The 18,572-nt window shown below is 36.7% G+C and overlaps 1 protein-coding gene across 3 annotated transcripts in view; it reads left to right on the forward strand.

Moving 5' to 3' along the window:
- The window catches only part of PPM1A (protein phosphatase, Mg2+/Mn2+ dependent 1A), a 43,850-nt gene extending 42,201 nt beyond the window's left edge, over positions 1 to 1,649 (forward strand). For all 3 annotated transcript variants that reach the window (XM_029238916.1, XM_029238915.1, XM_029238914.1), the window contains exon 6: positions 753 to 1,649. In XM_029238916.1, coding sequence (XP_029094749.1) covers positions 753 to 782 — 30 coding nt within the window. In that variant the 3' untranslated portion in view covers positions 783 to 1,649. The remainder of the gene's footprint in view (positions 1 to 752) is intronic.
- The last annotated feature ends 16,923 nt before the right edge of the window (positions 1,650 to 18,572 follow it).

The following is an 18,572-nucleotide window of genomic DNA, read 5'->3' on the forward strand; positions in this document are numbered from 1 at the left end:
GAAAGTCCCTTTTAATTATTCTGGTTTTTTTAAGCCTCTCCAAGCAATCAACTTCAGTTTTCCGCCACTAAATGTTTTTTTGAAGTTGGGAATATCTCTGCTCAGAATCTTGAATTAATTCTGAGTTTTGTAAGCAGCTGTAACAGAGCTTCAGAATGCCCATCTCCATTAATGCCCATTCTTTGCCAAGAACCCTGCATATCTCATTTAAATACTAGAGAATTCTGTTTATGTAAAGACATTTAGAATGCCCTATTCTCCAGTTAAGTTTCCTGTTACAATTCTGTTGTAGTATGGTGATTACAGAAAAGTGGTAACTTAAAATCATTTGGGCCTGGCTCTGAAATATTTTATATATTGCATTATGAAACTTCCTCAAATCTCTTATTACTTGAGGTTTTTATGCAATAAAAATTTGTAAAGGTAGTGTTCTAAAAATAAATTGGGTTTATTGAAGAGAAAAATAAAATTCTTTTTAGTAGTTGATTGGTTTAGAAATACATTTGGTCAACCTCATGGTAAAATCATATTTCAAATATTTTATTCCAAAACAAAACAAAGGGTTCACAATTCTTTGAACAGATTAAATATTGATATTTCATAAACACATGTACACATATTATATATTTTAGAAAACATTTATATTCTAAAGGTCAGCTTTATAAAACCTTATCTTTCTGCATTACCCAGGAAATAATGCATCTCTAAGTTTTAATTTCGTTCCTTGTTTTGCTTTGTTTCCTTTTATAAAGGACTCTACTTCAACTGATGATATGTGGTGAAACTGCTCATCTAGCCATGGAGTTTACCTTCACCTCCAAAGGAGAGTACAGCTCAACTTCCTTGAACCTTTTAAACATCCATCTTCAACTTTAAAGAAGGGCGTGTATGACATGGGTGAGAGTGATTACACCAGAGAACTTCAGCAGTACCACAGCTAGCCCAGAACTGATTTTTTTTTTTTTTTGTAAATTTGAGACTTATGTAAACGTGATTTCAAACCATAATTCATGTTGTAAATCAGACTCCAGCAATTTTTGTTGTATGATTTTGTTTTTTGTAAAGTATAATTGTCCTTGTATAAAATGCTCATATTTAATTATGAACTGCTTTAAATCACTATCAAAGTTATAAGAAATGTTTGGCTTGTTGTGTGACGCAACAGATATATAGCCCTTTCAAGTCATGCTGTGTTTGGACTTGGGGTTGGGACAGGGAGAGCAGCAGCCATGTCAGCTAGACGCTCAAATGTGCACGTGATTATGGAGAATTATTCCAAAATCTTACAAAGCTGAATATCCAGGGAGTTAATTGAAAACTAGTTTAATGTTTTTGGCAGTGGGATTGGCATTGTCGATAAAGCTGGTCCCTTCATTTAACTGTTCTAGGTTCTCTCCTTGTTGCCGTGAGTATTGCAGGTAATACAATATATTCATAAGAATATCAGTCTTGGGGCTAAAATGCCTTGATTCTTTGCATCTCTTTTACAAGTCCTTACATTTAATTACTAATTGATAAGCAGCAGCTTCCTACAAATAGTAGGAGACTGCCACATTTTTGCTATCATGATTGGCTGGGCCTGCTGCTGTTCCTAGTAAGATATCCTGAATTCCATTTTATCAATAAAGCTTGATTTAACAAACAAGAAATTTAATCATGTATGTGTAATTCCTCCTTTACTCCGCCCTTATTTTAAAGCACCATACCATTGTAAATGAGAATTTTTCTCATGGGGAAAGATGTTAGTCTCTTTTAATTGGAAAATACTGTAATTCAAGGCATAAATGGAACTGTTTCCCTTCCATTAGAAAGACTATAAAAGATTTAAGTCTCTGTTGTTCTTTGATCTATTTTTAAATGGGTTTCTTTCAGGCTGCTTATTTTTTCATTTAGATGTGTTATCAGCCTGAATTTGCCCACTGTTTAGTTAAAATAATTGTCAAAGCTTGACAATCTAACAATCTATCGTAGGGGTGTATGTGTGTTTGTGAGTGTGTGTGTGTCTGTGATTTTTAATTAGCCCATGTCTTTAGAATCCAAATAGTTAAGATGTATTTAGTGATTTGAAATATAGCATGTTGATAATATTTAGCTGTCGGCCTTTAAAAATAACTTTAAAAAGCTTAAAGAATTGTAGATATAAAAATAACCTAATTTAATTTAGGCTTAAATTCCTCTGATTAAGCATGTGAAAGTAAGTTTTAAAATCTGTCACATTGAAAAGACTCTACTGTTCTGTGCCCTTCTGTATTTTTGTCTCTTTAGGTTGAATATTGTATTTAATCACCATGTAATTTAATCATTCAGTAAGCAGATTCCCCACTAGAAAACTATTAAAATGTAAGATATAAATACAACACTGAATACAAAATCAAAACTGTGTATAAAAGGTAGTATAATTTTGTTATATTTGTTTTTTCCCTAACTTGGAAATATACGTATTTGTATATATAGCCTTAAAACTAATGTAAAGTTAGGGGAGTATTGGGAAGAGTAATGTGAAATATCTCAGACTTAAGTAGTTATATGCCAGCAAAATCTTTTCATTATCCCTCTTATTTGGGAGGTGATTAAATGTAACTTAATTGTATTTAATTTATATCTTAATCCGGCATGAAGAAAAACAAGTGCTATTTATATTTAGAAATTCATAACAGTTGGAATTAAAGAACCAATTCCGTACTTAACTTACAAATAAATGCTTAATGTCTAAATCTGTGGTAGAGTGCGAAGTATGATAATGTTCTAAGTTATGACTGTAAGCATCTAAATGTACATTTAATGAATACCAGTGCTTCTAGTATAGATTACCAGTACTGAAAACTAAATTCCTATTATAATTCCTTAATTTTTTAAGTAGACTAAAGTTTTTAGTTCTGGAAATTTCAAAAACTTGAACTGGATTTTGAGATGCAAAATCTTAAATCGTAAGTAAAATATGTGATGGAAAGCTATATTTCAAACCATAGTAGCATATTTAGAGACTTTTTAATTTGAGGGTCTTTAAAAAAGAGGAGGTTAAAATATTCCTCTGTTAAAATGTTAAAATTATTAGTACTGAAATTAGGCCTGGAAGTGAGAGAAAACTGTATTAAGTGTGACCAAAGAAGACTAAATCTTTTCCACATGAGTCAACATTGCCATACTAGATAGAATTTTTAATTATAAAAGTACAGGAAGGACGTATACATTATAATGGCAAACTATGTGTGTTCTTGATTCCTGGGGCTAATGGTGGTGGTGGGGAACCAGCCACACTTTAAAAGGCACTTTTGCACCTCTCTTGTGCACTTCATTTTTGTACCACTTAAATTCTTGACCTCCCACCCCATTTTGTGTGCTAATTAGCATCTCAGGGCAATGCCTCAATTTTTTGATATGTTGTATGTTATTTTCTTTGGAGGATAAAAGTTCTTGTGTGATGATAACATACTATTCAAATGTACTTTCATTTAAATGTTTTAACAGGATAAACCCACTTTGCTGCTTTTAATAGGAAATTCATTTTGTATAGCAGATTCTTGTTGCCCTAACAATTTCACTGATCTCTTATTGTTTTAGCAAGGTAAGCTCTCTTAATTTCCACTTTCTTAGGGAATATACTTTTACAGATAACAGAAACAGTTCTCAGTATTAGCATTAACTTTAAAAAATCTTAAGTGGTATTTTTCTTATTCAGCTTTAGAACTGTTTCAAACATTTTTAATTATGATGCATTAACTTGTTTCTAGAGTTCTATGCAATTAGTGTACTGCTCCAGCCACTTTTTTTTTTTTTTTTTTTTTTGCGGACCTCTCACTGCTGTGGCCTCTCCCGCCGCAGAGCACAGGCTCCTCCGGACGCGCAGGCTCAGCGGCCATGGCTCAGGGGACCAGCCGCTCCGCGGCACGTGGGATCCCCCCGGACCAGGGCACGAACCCGTGTCCCCTGCATCGGCAGGCGGACTCCCAATCACTGCGCCACCAGGGAAGCCCCCAGCCACTTTTTTTTTTTTTACTACATAAAATTAAGAAATTTGGAGTAAAGAATAAATCAACTATGTAATTCAAATAATCTGAATTATAGCAGTACTTTTAGTGATCATTTGACCATATATTAATCCAGCTAGTAACTCACCTTTTCTACAAAATATATAAAGTGTTATTACAAAACACTGTTTTAGGGTAAGCACCTTGGAACTATAAAGAAATGAATAGGTCCTTGCTCTCAAGGAGTTTACATTTGAATAGAAGTTATAATCTAATGTATGTTAATATTATAACTGGATCACTCATCCAAAAAAGTTACTGCTCACCTGCTGTCTGCCCCATACTTTCCTGAACAAGGCAGGTTTCTGCCCTAAAGAACTCATTTGCAGTTCCTTTAGTCACTTGAAAACTCTTTCTTCTGTTTTATTCTTCTCAAAGTTAAAAATCGCATTCAGAAGAAAATTTTGCTTTGCATAAGAATAAAATTGGACTGATGAGGCTTAAGTCTGTTCGGTATGATTGATTGCCTTTCACGAATGGCTTATATTCTTCCAGCTGACAGCAGCAAATCAGAGAAATAAGGTAATGTATTGAATATTTCTTAGAATTCTCCAACCCTGGAAATACTGGTGGAATTTAACGCATTTAAAAACATATATCTAGGACTTCCCTGGCGGTCCAGTGGTTAAAACTCTGCACTTCCAATGCAGGGGACTCAGGTTCAGTCCCTGGTTGGGTAACTAAGATCCCACATGCTGCGTGGTGTGGACAAAAAATAAAAAAAAGAAAATGTATCTAGCTAAATTTATCTTATTTAACCAAAAGTGTGTATTTTCTTGAAAAAAACAATGCCAATGTTAATATCCAATTTTAGCTAAGTGATTACTGTGTTTTAATTTTTTTTAATAATTTTACTGACCATCTTTACTGGACAAATTCATATGGAAATTCAGTTTGCAGTTTCTGAAAGAACTGATGAAACTGGTTACAGGGGTTTATTTTGTTTTAATTTTGAATTTCATGGTGTATACTTTTAATTCATAAAGTTTGAATGAGAGGTTTAAACCTTTAATGTTTTGATTGCCTTTTGTACAGTATTATGTTAGGATTTGGTATTAGAAAATATGTAAATATTTCAGTATATAAATGTTTCTCATTTGAGTTTTTTCTTCAAAGAAAACTTCTAGAGTTTCATATACTTTTGCTTACAAATACTGCTGATGAGATGACCGTTTTTTAATTAAGTGATCTAGTCTTCTGATTAAGTTTTTCTTTTAGGCGTTAGAAAGACTTCTTTATACTTTAAAATTTTAGAAGCTTAATTTTACTTAACTTCTTTCTATAACATGCTATGAATTTGGGGTTGTATTTGTTTTAAATTTTATATACAATACTTCAGAATATGCTTGAAAGATTTAAGAATATATTTCTAAACGTTATGAGTATAATACTGTGTTGTTTTGTTGGTCAGAATAGTTAAATGTCAGTTAAGTGTCAGTTATTACTAATAGAATGCTACACAGAGATGATGAAAGGCATTTGGTTCCACTTTTGTTTCCTATGACACAGATTCTTTCCCTTTTTCCTGTTTTATATATTTAGTGGCCTCTGCTCTTGTGGTTTCCTAATTATATTACCAGTGGGTAGGAGTGTGCCAGTTAGAAATACTCAAATGTATTAAAATTGAAATCGTAGTTAACAACTTATACTTTTATAAGATGGGGGGCTGGGGTGGGGAAGGTTGTTTAACTTGATGTAACAACAGAGTGACATTTTTTCTCCCTTATCCTGCAGGAAATGTTGCTTCATTTCCTCTACTACCCTCTTGGTGGCTTCTCTTTTTTCAAACCAAAACAGGCCAATTCCATTTTCTTGAGCAAGAAAGCTTAGTGCATTACCTCACCAAGGCCAATTAATACTATGTAAACCTGGGCCAAAAATAGGAAAACGTGGGAAATGAAGGGTTGGGAAGATGCCAGTGAGGAGGACAGAGGAAGATTACTCTTAATTATTTAAAAAGCCATAGGAAGGTCTTCCTTGGACCTAGCTGTATATTATTAAGAACTGTTGCATCACATAAACCAGCAAGAACCAGCCTTTGCTTCTGCAGATAATTTGATTTTCCCAGCAAGGCAGATAATGATAAAAAATTACTGCTTCTCCAACATAGAAACAACTGAGAAAAATAAATGCAATGTTTCGTCACCACAAAACCCAATCCTTCAGTTCTTTTCATTGTTTCAAAAACCCAGTTTTCTATAATAGGCTTCTCGTTGAATTAAATGTTTAGAAAAATTATTTAGAATTTTTCTTTCTTTTTACATTGTCCTCCTGATCCAGTAAAGGACATTTAGTAACATTTGCATTTCTATGGTACTATTTGAAGTTAGATTTGTGTAAGAGATTGGGTAGCTGCAGAACACAGTACTATCTTAATTAGGTATAATGAATGGCACAAATTCATTGCAGCAATACTTCTTAACCTTTCAGGGTCACAGAGCCTTTGAGACTGAATAATCCTAGGAATTTGGCACCCAGGAAAATGCATATAATGTACATACTTCCCCAGAGTTAACAGTACCGCAGTGGTTCATGGGCCCGTGGTTAAGATCCTATACTACAGCATAACAGAGCATCAACATTTTTCCATCAAAGCCCATAAAAGATATTAATACATCAAGGACGTCAAAATAATTTGAGTCTATTTTAAGGAATCGGTTTTTTTTTTAAAGATAGAGTAGGTAGATGGGTGTCTAGGTAGAATCTGATATTAAAATGTCCTTTTTAAAATTCGTATCTTGGGGGGGGAAAGAGAATGATTAGTATTTGCACTAGTTTTGGAGGATAACATCATTTCTAAGTTTGCCACTTTTGAATCTCAAAAAAAAAGAGGCAAAATGGAAATGTTAATGGAACATTTCTGACCTGCATAGTATAGATTTAATATTCACAAACAGCACATTTGACTTGTCAGATCTCACTCAGGTTTTAAGATTTTGAGCTTCCTGGTGTCAGAGTTTATTAAATGTTCACTTCACATTATGAGAGGAATTTGGTGTTTACTGATACATAATGTTAAAGTAGGATCTAACATACATACAGTCACCAATGTACAGGACTGAGATTTCTCTTAAACATAACCACCGTGAAAAAATTGATTAGCTTGTTGCATTTGTTGCCAAAATTGGATGTTCGGTTACAGCATATTTAATTCCCATTTGTGGGAATTTTGAAATGTAAAGACTGTTGTCTTACCTGGTTAGCCCTGAACTAAGTCAACAGCATATCTGCAGGAAAATATCTTATTTATAGTAATATGCCTGAATACTGCTTGGTTTCACTCTTGAAATGATTTATTTCAATTAATTTGTATAAATGTTATGAGTGGAGAGATCATCTACATGTTAAAAGCACTATATATCCATTTTTCAAAATCCATACATGTAAAACTAATACAATTACAGAAGTATTTCCTAAACACAGTGTTTAACAAAATTCTCCACAGTAATTCACTTACTGTTTGCAGTTTATGTGATCCAAACTCTTAAAGAAATTGCATAAATGTATATGTTGTATTATGTATCATTTCCTTGTCCAAAGAAAGTATGTGAATTCAGTTCTAACTTTAAGAATGTACTTTTTGTTTTCAAGTCCACTGAAGAAATTGCATTCAATCTGTGAGTGGTTGCAGATTGTATGAAATGAAAAGTAGAAATAATTCTAGCTCGCAAAACTGGTGCCACTAAATAAACAGGCAATTGCATAATGTGTGTGTATCTATGATTATTTGATACTGCAGGCAGCGTTTTTGTTCTGCATAGAAACCTGGAAATTTTGAATTTATTTATTAGGAGACCTTAAGAAAATTTTTGTTCAACTGAACTTGGTTAATTTGCTTAAAAAGATAGATCTGATAGTCACAGTTTGAACTAGACTTGTCCCTCCCTGATTTTAGGAAGATGATTGAAAGCCAGTAAGTTCAGATTGATGATTATTTTCATGAAACATCCCAGAAACCAAAAAGCCATAAGTTGTCCCCTTGGCAAGAACATACCGTTTGTCGTCTTATAGATGTATATTTCTTACTCCCTTAAAGAGTTGAGACTGTATGGGGAGTGGCCTGGAAAAGGACTTCTCCACCTAGCTAGTATCCCTGGTGTAGTGCCTGCTTCGTATTAGACACGTGTTTAGGATGCTTACTTCCTCTGCTCATTCTGAAAATTGGTTGTACGACCTCTGTCCTGTGTTCATTCGTGTCTGAAAGTGTGACTTATTTTATAGGCTTGCATAGTTAGAGGGATTTTAGAGTACATTGAATTGATGATGTAAGTGAAGTTCTGTGAACTGCAAGAGCTTATTTTGTTCATTGTAAAATGTGTAATGAAAACACAGTAATGAGGCATCATAGCCAAAGGTAGCAAGTCTTACAACTAAGTAAGGTTGAAGTAAAAAAGAATTCATTTGGCTTATGCATAACTAGTATCTGTTCACTGGTCAAATTGTGTCCTGAAGTTTTGGTTTTGTTTTTTTTGTAGTTATTCTTTTGAATGTTGAAGGTAGGTTTTTTGTGGGGTTTGTTTTTGTTTAGTAAAAATTGTTTCAGTTTTTTCCCTTAATTGATCACATGCTGAGAAGCTGATATTGGGGTACCCTTTTTTTTGTTGTTATCACTTAGTAGCTCAGACTTGAAATTCCCATCAAATCACAGAAATTTTGATTCTAGTTGAAAAGTCTATTCTTAGATAAACTACCCCAAAAAACTTGGCTTGCATGCCCTCTGTAGGACTTGGTTAACTTGGCACAAAACCACTGGTAAAAGATTTGTGTTCTGCTGCTGCCTGTTGTCTACATGATATTCATATTTATTCTCATACCTAATATAAGGTGATTCAGAGTACCTAAAAAGCTTTTGATAAAATTGTGTTTCATGTTAATAGTTGTACTGTTACCTGAATAGTGCATTAACTAAACACACTATATGAGTGTCATTCTCTGCTATAGTTTGGGTACCAGCTTGGGTCTTCCAGATAAATCATTTTCTCTATGGCTTTCCTTATAGCTACACAAATGTTTTTCTAGACACTTGACCTAGTGAAATTGACAATATTTGATCATTTTTGATCTACCAAAATGGCAGTTTTTATCTGGTTCCATTTAATAGTTTCTGAAGTTACTAAATGATCAGATTGCAAGTCAGTACAATTGACCCTTGAACAGTGCGGTGGTTAGTAGTGCCGACCCTCTGTACAGTTGAAAATCCAAGTATAACCTTACAGTCAGCCTTCTGAATCCTTGTTTTGGCATCAGCAGACTCAACCAACGACGGATTGGGTAGTACTGTAGTACATATGTAGTGGAAAAACTGCCTATAAGTGGACTGCGCAGATAAACCTGTGTTGTTCGGAGGCCACCTGCACTTCTCAGTATTTATATTTCAATTAAATCATGTCTCCTTAGGATTGATCCTTAGAACTGGATGACAAGTTTAAAGAAAAGCTATAGCTTTGAAAACAATTGCCAATATGAAGTTCGGTAAATGGACAATACCAAATTTGTAATTCCTACCTTGAAATTAAATGAAAGCTCGTAAGACAACTTTTTATTTTAAATTACTAACTTATTCTTTGTCTTTCCGACTTTTCACAGTGTCCCTATAGTTGCTCTAGGATAGATCAACTTGCTGCGTAGACATTTGGTATGAGAAATGTTATTCCAGCAGTGACTCAGAAAGGGAATAATATTGAATTTAAATGTTCAGGCAGAATTATAATAAAGCATAAAAATAAGGTGGGAAAATGATGTTTATGGTTTTATTTTTAATTACATAATTGAGGTGAGTGAAGAGTTCCTTTCAGACATTTTATTAAGCCTGTTAAGATGTATGGATCCAACTCAGTCTGTGACTGTGAGACATCATTGAAGTTGATGAGAATCATGCTCTTAAGTTCAGTCCTTGTTAAAGGTGGGTGAAAGCTCTAACTTCATTCTGAGTGATGATCAAACTCTGACTTAGGTTGTATCCATGCTGTGCCCTTCCTAAAGATCTTTTATATTTTGCTATTTGTGTTTGTTTTGGTAACAAGTATTTAAAAATCAAAGGGTTTGCTAGAAGAGTTTGTGACTAAGTCTAAGGTGTTATGTACGTACCTTATATTAGCATCCTGAAACCATTCCAGGATTGTCTTTTAAATTCTCAATATAACATTTTGAATGTATAGTTGATTCTATTTAATGAAGAAAACAAAGTTTAACTATATGTCATTATGAGAGCAGAGTTATTCTCAATTATTTTAGCCATTGATCTTTTAACTGCCTACTAACAAAACTGAAAGGTTTTTTAAACTAAAAGTCTCCAAAACATTCCTAACAAAAACTAAAATTTTCTAGTGACTGGATGAAGTAGAAGGACATGGGAAGTAACTTTTTAAACTTAGCATTAGGCAAATAAAAGTATTTATGTATCTGATGTAAATTCAATTTTTATAACTGTCTTCTTTGATGTTCTTTGACAGACTCTTTGCTGCAGTGATCCTTAATAGAGAGGGGTCTTATTAAGGGCAATAAAACTGCTTCTGTGCCTAGATCACAGAAAGGGAGCTTACTTGCTGTCCTTCCTTAGTATTTCCTTTTCTGTCTGAAATCAGAATAATTGCCTTGTTTTTTCCTTTGGTTTTGTCTTAAATATCTAAGTTCCTAGCCTATGTTCTGCTTTAGGACTTCTGTAATTATTTTTTAGAGAACTCTTAAGGCGTTGAATTCTATATCCTTGGATATCATAAAGGTTTATCGTGTGCTCTGTCCTGATTTTTAAAACATATAGACTGGACTGTTTAATGACAGTATGGTTATAAGTGTATTATATATGCATATACAAATATCCTTGTTCAAGGTCAGCTCCACAGTGCCTGTCACTACTGTTACTTGTTCAACCTGACCTTCAGAGAGGTTTGCCTGCTTCACCACCAGATGGACTTGGCATCTGACAGGACCACAGTGTCAGTAAAAGCTTCATCTCAGGAGGATCAGGGCTTCAAGAAGGAAACTTCCTAGTATGCAAGTCTCTGTAATTTGAGATAAGAATGCAGTAGCAATTTTTGAAGATCACATAGTTGGTGCTATAAATCTGTTGGAACTGTCTTGATATTTTAGTTTCTTGGACTGAAAGTCAAACACTTCTGTTCAAAACTCATTTGTTCAGGTATAAAAATTTGAATACTTAACCTAAAAAGAATTGTACTTTTTAATCTTAGAATCTGATTTTTCTTAGACATTAACCTGAAGTCATTTAAGGCAGTTGGCATTTTTCTTTTGGGCACGGGAGGAAGAAGGGAATGTGGAGGAGGGGAAGAAAAGGAGATAGATACTAAGGGCAAGAAGAGGTTGTTTTAAAGTAAAAAAGTATCTTTTTTCGGTCTTCCCTGGTGGCGCAGTGGTTGACAGTCCGCCTGCCGATGCAGGGGACACGGGTACGTGCCCCAGTCCGGAAATATCCCACGTGCCGCGGAGCGGCTGGGCCCGTGAGCCATGGCCGCTGAGCCTGCGCGTCCGGAGCCTGTGCTCCGCAACGGGAGAGGCCACAACAGTGAGAGGCCCGCGTACCGCAAAAAAAAAAAAAATTAAAAAAAAAAAATATATATATATCTTTTTTTAAGTTAAGAAAATTCTGTTTTTCTGAAATTCAAAATGGAATTAATTTAGTCCCTAGAAATCATCTTTGTTTTATAGTAGTCAATAATGCATTACTGTTTGATGGATTAGTCAAGTCTCTTTGTTCTCCCTCCATTAAGTCCCTCCAAAGGCCGTGTATTAGGGGAAGAAGGGGATGATCCAACTTCAGTTGTCAACTGTCACTTGTAGGTTCCATTAGGAAAGCAATTAAAATGAGGTTTAAGATAAGGATTGCAGATTTTCCTTCTGTTATCAGTTCCCTGGCTTTTCTGAAGCAGTGGTTCTCAATCTGCTAGCAAGATAGAATGACTTGGGAAGCTCGAAAAAATCCTTCAGCAGTGAAGGTTAGGTTGAAAGGTTCACACTTAAAGTTAACCACCCCCACCCCCACCCCCGCAACATCTCCAGCGAATGCCTCCCTGGTTCCTCCCCAGGTCCTCTGTTCAGATCCCTGCAGTGGCTCCCATTTCACTCAGCAAAAGTTAAAGTCCTTATATGATCACCCTACAAAGCCCCCTAAATGACCTTGTCCCTCTCACACATCTCTCACATATCTGTGTGTGACCTCTCACACATTCTGCTTCCACACTGGTCTCCCGGCTGGTCCAGTGCATGCCTGTCTCATTCAAACCCTAGGGTCTTACAGACACTTGCTTCTACCTGTTCCCTCTACCTGGATTGTTTAATTGACTAAAACAAGTCACATCTAACTCCAAGGGGACCTAAAAGGAACAAACCAGAATATCCGTGAGCAACTCTACTTACTAACATGGGGGCACAATATGCATTTGATGGATGAATAAGCCTGTTCATGTGTGTGTGCCTGCAGAAAATGAGATTGGTGTTATGTACGCTCTAGGAGATGTGGTCTCTTTTGAACTGTGCACTTTGAGATGAGTGCTGGTAGCAGAATGGCTGGGACCACATGGCATATACTAGTGTCATATTGTAAGTGCTCATAATTTTTAAGGAAGAGGTCAGTGCTACTGCATCTTTCGGTATGAAGTTGGAACACATGGTGTAGAGGATGAGGTTAGATTTCCATAGGCGGAGCTAAGTAGGAAGAGTTTTCCAAGCAGAGGAAACAGGTGAGCAAAGGAAAAGAAGTATCAGGTAGGGAGGGCAGCTGAGGCCTGTGAGAATGTTGGTCTTATCGGGAACTTCCCACACTCACACCCCCTAAGGGGTACGGGGTACAAGAGAGCTTTAGATAAGGTAGATCACTAAGAAAGCCAGCTGCTTATGTCCTTTGCTTCTTGAAAAGAGCTTTCACTAAGTTTATGTTATGAAAATAACATTGCTTATCTCAAATCAGCTTTACTCAGTGGCATTTCAATAACACATGGAATTGTCCTTCCCTCATATACCACCCAGTGCAGTGCTGCCCCAAACCCCAGTCTTTAAATAATTTTGGCTGACTGTCCAGTCAGAAAAATCTATTTTGTTATGCCCTCCACCCAAATGGAGTATTCTGGAGTCTGGAAGAGAGATGGGTTGTGGACAGCCTTGGCAGTAGTTCTGGCAGACCTGTGGATCTGTGGAGAAGGCATTCTTTATAACCTTAGCTGGCCTGGCTACTGCCCGCCCAGCATGCGCTAGGAGCTGTGGTCTAATCTGAACTGTGCACTTCGAGGCGAGCACGTGGGAGCAGGGAGGCGGGGACCACGTGAAGTGCTGTTGGAGACCCTGTTTGCTCTAGTTATGCTGCTGCTGCCATTTGCCACCACCACCCGCCAAGCCTAACAGAGTAACACTGACATCGAGAAGGTGGACTTGGCGCTAAAAGCAGTCAAGCATCTGGTAGCTTACCATTCTCCAAGTTTTTACAATGGACAACGTATATTTTATCATTCAAAAAACATTACAAAACAGTCTCCAGTTTATCAGCAACTTATTTCTGATGTGACTACCTTAAGCTGTATAATTATGTGCATATTTTTGAGCTGCTTCTAAAGCTCTTACCCAAGTCAATTCATGGTGACTATGATCATTTGTATGTGAACACTGCTTTGTTCTCTCAGGCTTCCCTTCCCCCACGGTGCTCTGCTTGCAGTCGCTTCCAGTTGTGGCTAAGACGTGAGGTAAATAGTGATATATTTTCCTTCTTAGTCTGATTCTTTGGAGTAGAAATTCTCTGAATATAAGTAGTAAGCAAGAAAAACAAAAGCAAAACCTAACAGCATGGGCTCTGCTCACTTACTGGATACTTCATCTTCCTGCTGCTCCAGCTGTCCTGCCCAGTGTTGCTGGGGAGAGTTATTCCCCAATATTAAATAAACCCCTGCCGACACTAACCCTCCTGTCAAAGCCCTCTCCACTGGCTTCCACACCTGTGACTTGGGAGGCAGTTAACATGGAAACCATCTGTCTCTACTGCTTGTTCCTGTTTACCAGCAGATACTTAGGGAATCATTATCTAGAGGTGAGACTGAGACCCATCTATCCAAGGTGCTTCTGGGAGCACCGAAGTGTATTTTATGTTTGCCACAGACTTGTATTTTGAGTTAGACTACCCTAAGCCTTCAGATTTGGTGACAGTCTTTCCAGTCATTTTCTCGTGGTGCAGGGAAAAGACAAATCAAATAGAAATTCTAATGTATATGGATTATTGTATAAATTAAAGAATATTAATAATTAAAATATAGTAGATTTATCTCCTACCATGATTTAAAATAACCTGTAAAAAAAAAATCCTAAGCTGAAAAAACCCAGTATTTTTTCAAACATCTTTGGTCGATATTAGCCACGTGGATTAACTTATCAGAGAAGACTGCATCATCTTGATTATCTTTCAACAAATTTTTTATTGTAAAATACACAGCAAAAGTTAGCATTTTAACCATATTTAGTGGCATTAAGTACATCCACAATGTTGTTTAGCTGTCACCACTATTTATTTCCAGAGCATTTTCATCATGGCAAACAGAAACTGTACCCATTAAGCAATAACTCTCCATTCTCCCCTTCCCCTGGCCCTTGGCATCCTATTCTATTGGGTTGGCCAAAAAGTGCCTTCTGTTTTTTAAGTAAAAATAAAAGACACATTTTTCATTTTCACCAAGAACTTTATTCACCCTTTTGTTCCACTACCTTCTGCCGTTTTTCAGACAACTTCATAATTACATCTTCCCAAAACTTTTTATCTTTCTGAGCAAAGAACTCTTCCAGGTGCCTTTTACAGTCTTCCAGGGAATTGAAATGTTTTCCATTGAGAGAATTTTGTAAAGACCTAAATAAATGGAAATCCAAAGGTGCAATGTCTGGTGAATACGGTGGATGAATCAGAACTTCCCAGCCAAGCTGTAACAGTTTTTGCCTGGTCATCAAAAAAAACATTCAGTCTTGCGTTTTCTGACAGAAGATTATGAGTTTTCTGTTGACTAATTCTGGACGCTTTTCGTCGAGTGCTGCTTTCAGTTGGTATAATTGGGAGCTGTACTTGTTGGAATTAATCGTTTGGTTTTCCGGAAGGAGCTCATAATAGAGGACTCCCTTCCAATCCCACCATACACACAACATCACCTTCTTTGGATGAAGACCAGTCTTTGGTGTGGTTGTTAGTGGTTCATTTCTCTTGCCCCACGATCTATTCTCTTCCACATTATTGTACAGTATCCACTTTTCATCGCCCGTCACAATTTGTTTTAAAAACGGAACGTTTTCAGTATGTATAAGTAGAGATATGGTCAAGGTTTTTTTCGCTTAACTTACGTGGAACCCAAACATCAAAGTGATGAACATAACCAAGCTGGTGCAAATGATTTTCAGCGCTTGATTTGTATATTTTGAGTATGTCGGCTATCTCCCGCGTGGTATAACGTTGATTGTTCTCAATTAATGTCTCAATTTGATCGCTATCAACTTCGACTGGTCTACCAGACTGTGGAGCATCGTCCAGCGAGAAATCACCACGAAACTTCACAAACCACTTTTGACACGTTCGATCAGTCACAGCACCTTCTCCATACACTGCACAAATCTTTTTTTTTGCATTTCAGTTGCGTTTTTACCTTTCTTGAAATAATAAAGCATAATATGCCGAAAATATTGCTTTTTTTCTTCCATCTTCTATATTAAAATGGCTACACAAAAATTCACCAATTTTGATGTCTTTTTTAAAATTCATGCTGATATGACAGCTGTCACATACAAGCTAACAAAATTGTTTCGAATGAAGTTAAAGACAACTAAGTGCTACTGGAGCCATCTTACATAAAAAAACCAAACAAACCTTTTGGCCAACCCAATACTTTTCCATCTCTAGGAATTTGCCTATTCTAGATATTTCATATAAGTGAAATGATACACTATTTGTCCTTTTGTGTCTGGCTTATTTCACTTAGCATAATGTTTTCAAGTTTCATCCATATTATAGTATTTATAGGAATCTTCTTCCTTTTTATGGATGAATATAATTCCAGTGATGTAGATACCACAGTTTGTTTATCCCCTGATGGACACTTGGTTTTTTTCCCATCTTTTGGCTCTTGTGAATAGTGCTATGAACATGGGCATACAACTTTGAGTACCTGTTTTCAATTCTTTTGGGTATATATCTAGGAGTGGAATTGCCATATCCTTTTGTAATTATTTATTCAACTTACTGAGGAACTACCAGACTGTTTTTCCACAGCAGCTGCACCATTTTGCATTCCCACCAGCAATGCATGAGGGTTCCAGTTTCTCCACATCCTCACCAACACTTACTTTCTGTTTGAATAATAGCTGTTCTAAGGGGTGTGCAGTGGTATCTCATTGTGATTTTGATTTGCATTTCCCTGATGACTAAAGATTTTGAGCATCTTTTCACATGCTTATTCGTTATTTATGTATCTTCTTTGGATAATTTTTTAAATTTATTAATTTTTGGCTGCATTGGGTCTTCATTGCTGCTTGCGGGCTTTCTCCAGTTGCAGCAGGCGGGGGCTACTCTTCATTGCAGTGTGCAGGCTTCTCATTGCAGTGGCTTCTCTTGTTGTGGAGCATGGGCTCTAGGCACGCAGGCTTCAGTAGTTGTGGCACGTGGGCTCAGTAGTTGTGGCTTACAGGCTCTAGAGCACAGGCTCAGTAGTTGTGGCTCACGGGCTTAGTTGCTCCGTGGCATGTGGGATCTTCCCAGACTAGGGCTCAAACCTGTGTCCCCTGCATAGGCAGGTGGATTCATAACCACTGTGCCACCAGGAAAGTCCCTGGAAAATTTTATATTTAAGTTCTTTGCCCAATTTTTAATTGGGTTGTTTGGTTGTTTTGTGGGTTGTTGTTTTTTTTTTGATGAGTTGTAGTTCTTTATAAATTTTGAATATTAATTTCTTGTCAGATAGATGATTTGCAAATATTTTCTCCCATTCTGTGGGTTGACTTACTCTGTTGATAGTCCTTTGATGCACAAAATTTTTAATTTTGGTGAAGTCCAGTTTTTTCTTTTATTGCCTGTGCTTTTGGTGTAATACCTAAGAAATCACTGCCTAATTCAAGGTCATGAAGATTTTCACCTATATTTTATTCTACGGGTTACATAGTTCTTAAATTTAGGTGTTTGGTCCACTTTTTGACTTAATTTTCATGTATGGTGTAAGGTAAGTGTCCAACTTCGTTCTTTTGCATGTGGATATAGTTTTCCCAGCATCTTTGTTGAAAAGATTACCAATTTTATTTACAATGATAGATCGAGCTGTTCCTTTTCTTTTCCTGCCTCACCTGACAATGGGCACAGACAGCTTGCAAACTGCTTCTTCTCCTATCACCTGGCTAGTGAGGATCAACCCTGATTTGTACAGTTTAATAAAGGTACTTACACTTCCCATTTAAAATTCGCCATTAGCCAAGACAAATAGGTTCTGCAGTTCTTGCTACCATTGTTTTCCCCATGAAACTGGTGGATGGCTGTGAGAATTACTGAGACAATGTATACGAAAACCTAGCACAGTGCCTACCACACAGTGGATGGATCCCTTAGGGCTCTTCCTTTCTAAGCAACAGATCCTGGCTCTAGATAACTTAAGCAAAAAGTGAAAAATATAGAAAGGCCATTACAAACTCACAGACTTATAGAAGTCTAGAAAACCAGGCTTGGAAATGGGTAGGAACCAAGGTAATTAGAGGAAGGATCTATCCTCATAGCTTCATATGGGGCAGACACCAAAATTTAGTGATGCACCAAGACTATACATAATGCTGTAGAAGAGATTTCCCAAAGGAAATCAGAGCACAGTTAGGAAGAGGGAGTGAATGCTGGGCAACAATTTACGGCAACTGTCTGCTATAAATAATTTGTTGGTTTCCCAGTATCCACATCCACGTGCTTTTCATTCATATACTTCCCAAAATGCTCCTGCGTCACATAATGCAATTATCAAAAATGCATTATCTCTCCTCAGAGGGAGACAACAGAAAGTGTTGTCAATGTTCCAAGGCCAGGATATCGCTGTGATGTCTACTCTTTAGTCCTGTCACAGTCCCATCTTGCCATTCAGTAACTTACATATTAAATGGTGAATTTAACCAACAACTTACAGTACTCTGTGGGCAAGTAGGGGTAGGAATAAGATAAATTATCTGAAACATTTAGATAAGTACACACCACTATTTGTTATATCAGCAACACTATTTCCTCTTAATGGTCTGTGTGAATCATTCCCACTGTTGTATTTTGTTCAGAATACTCTGTGGCCCTCTCTAAAGGGTACTTCCTGTGGGACCCTCCATTGGGAAGATTATACACCCCCATCCCCATCCCACTGCCATTAGGCTGGCCGTGTGGTTTTCTTTCATCTCTTGAGTGTGAGCTTAAGGGACTTCCATGAAGCAGATTTTATCATGTGGTTCTGCCCTTTTCCCTCTGTCATGAGCTTGGCACTGCCCCATATAGGGGCTATTCTATCATCCTTGGTCCCAGAGTGAAGAGGACATGGGCAGAAGCAAAACTATTGATCCATG

Source organism: Monodon monoceros, unplaced genomic scaffold (assembly GCF_005190385.1).
Source record: "Monodon monoceros isolate NGI ecotype Baffin Bay Population unplaced genomic scaffold, NGI_Narwhal_1 Super_Scaffold_21, whole genome shotgun sequence".
Classification (NCBI taxonomy): domain Eukaryota; kingdom Metazoa; phylum Chordata; class Mammalia; order Artiodactyla; family Monodontidae; genus Monodon; species Monodon monoceros.